Source organism: Charadrius vociferus, unplaced genomic scaffold (assembly GCF_000708025.1).
Source record: "Charadrius vociferus isolate BGI_N301 unplaced genomic scaffold, ASM70802v2 scaffold1228, whole genome shotgun sequence".
In the NCBI taxonomy this organism is placed as follows: domain Eukaryota; kingdom Metazoa; phylum Chordata; class Aves; order Charadriiformes; family Charadriidae; genus Charadrius; species Charadrius vociferus.
This window is the reverse complement of record NW_009649482.1, coordinates 1-8,224: the sequence shown is the minus strand read 5'-3', so window position 1 is coordinate 8,224 and position 8,224 is coordinate 1. Positions and strand designations below refer to the sequence as shown.

General features: G+C 39.2%; 1 protein-coding gene across 1 annotated transcript in view; it reads right to left on the bottom strand.

The window, feature by feature from the left end:
- Positions 1 to 6,654, bottom strand: part of BICD1 (bicaudal D homolog 1 (Drosophila)) — a gene marked incomplete at its 5' end in the record, with an annotated part of 118,291 nt that extends 111,637 nt beyond the window's left edge. Inside the window, one exon of the mRNA XM_009889903.1 lies at positions 6,589 to 6,654. Coding sequence (XP_009888205.1) covers positions 6,589 to 6,654 — 66 coding nt within the window. The remainder of the gene's footprint in view (positions 1 to 6,588) is intronic.
- Between the last annotated feature and the right edge of the window lie 1,570 nt (positions 6,655 to 8,224).

Here is an 8,224-nt window from a genome sequence, read left to right as displayed (position 1 = left end):
GTTAATAACAGTACATTACTAGAAGCGTTTTAAGATAAGACACTACCTGTAATAAGGAACACGCATTAGTGCAATCTGAAAGTACTTTACAGTGGCCACTGAAAGATCAGCAGACAATGGTGTGCTAAAAGCCAGTACTGGTGACATTCAAGCTGGGGTTTATTGTGAAGGACAGTGTTGAAGTTACAAGGCTGCCCAAAAGCTCTTACATAAGTTGTATAAAAATATGTCTGAGCACACCCAGTAATTGGCGCAAAAATAGAAATCCAAAACAAACATGAGCCTCAAATGGGCCAGAAAAAAAAACCCTGGTGCTGTTTCTGTTTTTTCAGTGTGGTCCCACCTGCTTTTACACAAGTATATCATTTCTGTGTTAAATACCTACTTGTGAATAATAAGGAAGACACAGTCAGTTTCCCCAAGATATAGTTTAACAGGGAGTTACACACTTCATGTAGAGTTTTTTGCTATTTATTTTTTCATGACAGGTCTCCACTTACTGGTCAGTGGAGCTTCCATCACTGACCTTTGAGCATTATTCTGTAAAGTAAGATACAGACTTTTTTTCCACTAAGTTTCTCTAGGATAAGCTTTCTGTGTTTTCATTTCAAGTAGTTCGCTCAGCAGGAGATAGGTAGTAGCCATGAGGGAAACAGAATGGAGAAAACAATAAATTATATTTTGTACTTGAATACTGTGTCACGGGCCTTTGCCATATTTTCAGTAGCCACAAAGTTAGAGACTAAAGTCTCACTTGTTTAAAAACTAGATAATTCTACTACAACATGTATACGTGCACATGTAAACCGACATATATAGAAGCAGAAATTAAAGCAAAAAGGAGGTTAATGCCAAAAGCCTGAACCCACTAATGGGACAGAGTTCCAGGAGTGCCAGCTATAGACTTCCCTCACTTTCTTCACTAGGATTGTAGGTAAGGGATTTCTTTTAAAAACAGGCTACTTGTCTAAGCATGTACATTTTGACTGTTGGCCTCTATCTCTTCAAAGCCAAGATGAATAACATCAGCCCAAATTTCTTCCCAGCTTGCATGTCCATGGCAAGACAACCCAGATCTCCGGGTCCCATGGAAATGATCTGGCTGTATCAGTTGTCGCATCAGGCAGCAGGAAGGACAACAGACAAACAAGTAGGAAATGCTACGGGAGATGGGCGGGAAGAAAAGAAATACAGAACTTCAGTATGGTAAGACAGAGATCCTTCCAGATCCTTAACTTCCCACCACTGTGACAGGTGCTCTGAGCAAGACCAGTCTTAATTTTGGAGTACAGAAGATACATGGTGCTATGAGAACACCAAATAAGCTTTGACTTCAGAAGAAAGGATTCCGTGAAATTACAAAGGTCATATATTTGCATTTCCCTTTTTCTCACTAATAGCCTATCTAACATCCATTTTGTGAGAACTGCTTACTGAGAATCCACAGACCGTTATGCTGCAATAGCAATTCATCTACTGACATGACAGACACAGCAGCATATTTGTGCACTTTAACACCTTGATCAATTTTATTGAACTAAGCTGCTGTCCCTTCCAAAACTGTAAGAAGTATACTGAACTGCTTCAATTTAAATAAGTTCAAATAACGCTGAGTATTAGAACCCTCTTAAGCACAGAGTTCTCATCATTTTTTAGACGTAATAAGCAGTGAAGCTCAAACATTTAAAGTGACATTTTTCATCCACAAATGCATCCTCACTTCTTCAGAGAGATGGGCAGCTAGGCAGCTTCTTATAAGCATCCGAGATACTGACACAGACAACTGAAAGGAATTTCAGTTTCAAGGCTGGTTAGGTTTGAACTTTAGTTTTAGCCTATTGAAAGGAACTCAGGAACCACATATCTAAAAACATACAAGAGGAAAAATGAACAGAAAAATACTCAGTAATTCTAAGTGCATTTCTAACAATTGCAGACTGATTTTCTGCTTTTGGTTATGAAATGCCACTAACTCCCTGCACGTCATGGATTTTATACGTAATGGAAATCTACATTTGGAATCTCATGGCACACTGTATAAAATGAAAAGCTCGTACAAAGATGATCATTCCCCTACATTATAAACTTCATCTGATATCTGGGTCAGTTGAAAAATCATCACATAGAACCTATGCCCGCAGTGTCAGCATGGTGGCCAAATGACCCTGTCTGTCTTTTTCACACTAAATAATAATTTTTAAAAAATCTAATTCTCAAAAAAATCCTTCAGTAATTTTGCTTTCAATTTACCATCCCTTCTTCTTTCCGTTCTAGAAGCCAATTAGAGACTCATCAATTATATTTTCAGGATGGGTTGTGGTTAAGTGTATTTTCACACTTAATTACTTCAATTTACTCTGTCATCCAGAAAACATCTATTTTCTTTTTGCAGGGACGCTCTGGTTTTATTCACAGTATCTTCTATAATGGTCTGGAACTGAATTCATGCTTCCTGAATAAACAAGCTGTTTTCCATCAGCTATCCTTTTCTATGTATTACTTCAGAAGGTCTGTCCTATTATTCCATAGAGGATTCATGCCTGCACAGCCTGTATTTTCATGGCATCAAACTGACGGCATCAAATCGACAGCATCAAATTCTACAGAGTTTGGGGATTTTTTTTTTTCCTTGTATATATCAGCATCATCCTAAGAAAACCAAGTTGTAACAGTGTAAATAGTTGCCTTTATGACAACGGCAAGGAATACTTTTTAGTATTTCTAAATACTAGTATGTGTGGATATGTATGCATATATAGTAGTTCTAGAGAACAGGAATATTTACTGCAATGAGAGCACGCAAACACATTTAGGTAGTTAAATCTTGCACACTATTGAGCTGGGGGTGGGAGATGGCAGCAAAGACTGTTTCTAAGAACTCCCCTCCTGGCTTGGATTTTGTCCAAGTTGACAGCCTGTGATACAAAGTAGCCTAATGAAATGCTAAAGATTATTTTTCATGCATATATTAAGGACAGATTGCTTTTAACTTCTTTTGGAAAAAAAAAAAAAAAAAAATCATACAGCTTACCTACAGAACAACCATACTCAGAAGTTTACCCTGCATGTTTCAGTCTAATTTTATAGTTGGTACTGCTCACTTTTATAGTTGATTTGCTTCACTATTTTAGAGCATACATTTTTCATTAAAGAAAAAAAAAAAAAGGCACCACAGAGAAGCGTTTCCTCTCCCACTCACTCCCCTGCACAATTTATTCATTCAGCAGTCCTGGAAATTCAGCAGGGAATTATCAGCCTTCTGTTCAGTAACACAGACCAGCTCCAGGAAAAAAAAAAAAAGAAAAAAAATATAAATGAAGCTGTAAATTGTGGCTGCCATCAACACTAAATCTGACTGAATGCCCTTCCTGCTAAATTGCAGGGGGAAAAGGATAAGACAGAAAGAAAGTTATTTTATTTATTGATAAATACTATAGAAATAAGGTGACAAAGACAACCTGACACTTCAGTGAACGAGGTAGTTCAATAAAAAGAAGCTCTGCATGGCTTAAGAAATCAAACCAATTGTCCTGAATAAAACAGGCCACAAGTACTTTCCATGTCTCTGTGCGGTTAGCCCTGCCAAAGGAAGGGCACAGCCTTACCTCCGCTGCAGGAGGAAGGCCAGCCTGTGCTGTCAGCCTCCAGCTTCCCAGCTGGTGCCTCGACCATGGATGAACTAAGGAGCACATGAGAGGGTACTACCTCAGCTGTTCAGGTCTCAGGCAAGACAAGAAGTGTTCATAGGAAGAATAAATCACTGAACCAACAGCAGCTTAGTAAGGTAGCTGTTCAGGTGGCTACAGGAGACCCACGGTCCAAGGAACTGCTTGACCTGATGCACTGGGAAAAGCTATGGCCACCAAGAACATCCTTCAGGCTCCACAGAAAGAATGAGTATGAAGCACCACCCAGATAAAAATTTGACACATGGCACAAATAGGCTTAAAGTTAAAGGTTCTTTGCTTAGAGGTCTGGGCAAAGAAGGCTTGTTTTTTTTTGTTTTGGTTTGGGTTTTTTGTGTTTTGTGGGTTTGAGGGTGTGCGTTTGTTTTTTAAGATTATCCCAAAGACAAAGATCCTCAGAAAGTATTGTCATGACTGGCACAAAAGCCTTTCTTACAGCTCAGAGAGAGAACATACTTCTATCAGCCTCCACCAGTCCATGGGAACATCACTCTAATGGCACGCAACAAAGTGAGACATACACCACCATCCAGTGCCATACAGATGCACCCAGTTAGCTGTGAATGAGCTGGCTCAGGCACTAGAATGAGCGTGAGCGTGCTGGCACAGTGCATGGCTCGGGCCAGTCAACACAGAGCTCACTATGAATTAGCTGCCCAGTGGAGTGCCACATCAGCGTGCTACACTGCTTCTGAGTCCATGGCAGTCTTTCGGTCAATATGGATCTCTCTACACAGATGTACCTACATTTCCCCACGGACCTCTTTCAACCCATGTTTGAAAGGAAGTTACCTCCAAGGATGTTCAAAACCATGTCCATCATCCATGTACTTAAAAACTGAGGGCACATAACATGTGTCATAAAGACAGACTGCTTATAAAGAGTCATTTTCCCCACATTGCCAGAGACGCTGTCTTAAATCATTACATGAGCATGTATCACAGAAAAGTCCCCCAGAGGGCTGATAAGGATTTAGAAAGGCTGATGTACAAATGATCTAGTGGACAACCTCAAGGAAAGCAATAAGAGTAAAATCCAGACCTTTGTTCAGTCTCCAGGCATCTCATGAAAGCTTTTGCTCCAGTCATTTGGACCTTATTAATCAGAGCAGGTTGCCCTGAAAAAGATAGCTAACGAGTCAGCTCTGGCAAGGTATAATGATTAGTCACTGAAGATTGGTACACCTGAAGCCTTCTTCATTTATCCTGCTAAAGAAAATAGGGATATAACCTACTTTCAGTTTTGCTTGGTGTATTGTTCCCCTTCATACTCTCAGACATTTCCAGGTTCTTGGGTACAGTAGATTAAATGACTGATAAATTGCGCAGTTTTTCCTGCCTACAGCCCACGTTCTTATGGGGTCAGGGTAAGGGATATATGGGCTAACCTTCAAAAAGGAAAGGCACCCGCCCATCTAAAATAATTGATGTTACAGAGCAGCTGAATGTAGTGGTAAGGAAAGAAAGGAGAATTTCTAATAGTGTAATCACGTTTCAAACAAATCTTTTCCAAGCAGTTGCAGAAAGGCAAGATAGAAGGTGAAAATTAAGGCCATCAGGCAATTGTTGTCCCTGTATGGGAAAATATCCCTGCCAAATAAATGGACGTCATAGTCATACAAACTTACGTAACACAAGAAAACAGAACATCTTCATTGTTTGATCAGAATTATTTTTACTATCCCCTATATATTGCTGTCTTGGAATAGGAGATTTACCCACAGGGTCCAGAGATTCCTGAGAATCAATCTAAGTAAGCCAGTTCCTGCCTTTATCTTCTTCGAGATCCCTAGAAGAACTTTGTTGTAAAGTGAATTTAAGTCTACTGACATTACATCTACATTCAGGTCTACTGCTTCTTTAGTTACTCATTCACCCCTTAAGAGAAGTCATTTCAGAGCTGCTACATCATGCACTGAAAGGCACTTGCAAGCTCCCATCTAGGTATCTGGATTACACAAAACATTATTACACAAATTTTTAGAAGTTACTGGGATCTAGATTTCCTCTTCCTATGTTTTCCTTTGGGTCATGGAATAAAGTTTGGCTATCGATAACTGCTAAGATCAGGTGACAATTTAAAGTAGGATGAATTCCTTTCCAGAGGTATGGTCAGAGGGAGGGAAGAGCAGCTCACACAAAACCCCAACCACAAACAACCCCCCCATCAGATAACTTTCTATTTAAGATGGGATAGTCTTTTTCTACTACAGAAACAGCTGCTTTCCACCCCCCTGCATATTCAGATACACTTTTTCCTGGACACCGAGACCTCATCTCAAAACCAAGCCAGATGTAGCAATTACTAGACTAATTTAAAAAAAAAAATAAATCCACATTGATCAAAGTATTTTGGGGGAGCTGGATTCATCCCACTGGCTTAGGCCTTGCATTAATCACAGGTGAGGTCATACACGCTTTCAGAAATCTTCACTAGTAACTCTACTTATTCTTTGAATTTCCATAGTGAAACAGCTGCTCAGTTTAAAGTCCCCAGTGATTCAAGGCTCAAGAATAAGTATGTACACATTAATCTTGCTTTTTCCAGACATTGTTTTGGATGTTAGAAAAATTAATAATTCTTCCTTTCCATCTGTGCCCCTCCCCCCCCCTTTTTTTTTTATATAGCTAATGTTTCTGTCAAACATGATTTTTATCTTAAACTGGACCAGGAGAACATCAACTACACCAAAGCATCTCATACTCAGGATTAAACTGGGTTTTAGAAGTTCCAGCCCTACCAAACTCAAATGGAAGCTTGAGACATCTCAGCAGATGTTTTAAGATGCAGATTTGCTCTCCTAACTTATAAAAGATACCAACTTAATGGTCATATGAAGTGCTAGTGATTTACTCTTTATTCAGCATGCAAGATAAATGTAAACATCTACAAAACAGTTACCAAGCTCCCTGTGCTGACATTGTCATCAATATTGTCATCTTTTAAATGGAAGGGAGGCATGTCACCCTAAAAGGGGTAAAAACAAAAGGACATGGATTCACTTCGAGTCATGAAGAAGAATGAAAGCAGTGTGAAAGAGATTCAGCATTAGCAGACAAAAAACAACACTACAAACCCTTTTTAGGAGTTTAAAAGGCAACAAGATTGATCTAGATGTTCTCTAAGTGGATTTTCAATAAAGATGCAAAATAGGTTTCAATCCAGGAAAGCACTTGAGCATGTGATAACCTCAGCATGTAAATAGGCCTCCAGGTTTCCATGGCACTAATAAAAAAGATGATGTTTCATTGGAATAGGACAGAAATCCTTATAGCTACTAAGGTAATTATTTCAAGCTGAATAAGATCTAAGATATTCACAGATAACCTCAACAGATTTACTCTTAACTGAAATAATGACCAGTCAGATATACCAACCAATATATTATTCTGGGTGTATTTCACAACCCTAAACCTGAAAATTCCTCATTTAGTCAAATTTCAGGGAAAATTTCATCAATTCTAAATATACAAGTAATACAGTATCCTCTATAAATGACTTTTTTAAAAGTCATTAAATAAAAGGTGATGTAACACAATCATGGGTAATTTTATTATATTTAGTCTCCCCTTGACAGTATTTTGGAAGGAGCAGATAATTGTTTAACTTATTTCAAAAGAGTCAATCTTCCAACTATCTTTCAGAGATAGTAACATACCATAATGAGTATTTCACAGAAGAAATGGGTTCTTGGTCTGTTTTCCCCAGTTGGGCTTAGTGATCAAGTTTAATACAGTAAGAGTAATGCACACCTGCTTTTTAACAAAACTCCATGCTCTTACTAAAGCAGACCAAGTAAATACCCTTCCAAGTGGGCCACGCTGCCTGTTGAGATGGGAATCTGAATCACAACTCTATGCCTGCTCCAAAGATTTATTTCTCACCAACATTGGAATCTATCCCAATCAGCCATGTATCCATCACCAACACTGATTCCGGCCCCCCTTTTCTACCAGTAACACACCCCTCTAAAGATGGGCTGAATCGTTGGCATCACGCAGCAACATGTTCAGAAGTGCACAATTGTCAGATAATCTCAGCTGGATTTTGTGGTACTGCTACTGCAGTGCTCTTGAGAATCAAGCCTAATAACATCACCAAAACCTTAGATGGTGTCATAAGATTATAGTATCTTTTTTTGGCTAATTGAGTTTTATTTGCCATCTGCAATAGTACCAAAAGCGTAACTTAGTCCACTTCAATTGAAAGAAAAAGCTAAAGTCACATAAACATATAAATTTAAAACAAATAAGCTTGTTTTGCTTCAGCAACAAATTTTGGAAACACAATCCTGAGCAAAACACGCACTCAGGTCTCTACTCAATCTATCCTGCTGTGCCATCCTAGCCAAAGCCAAGCACTGTTTCGGGGTCCTCAGTGTTCTGAGCAGTCCCAAATAGCTGTCCTCATGCAGTCCTCTCCCACAAACTACCAAGAGTGGATAAGCAAGATGGAAATAAGAGCGGAACAGACACCCACAACAGAGCATCCCTCTTATCAGACATGTCAGGCCAGGCTGGTTACAGCCCTGCCAGTG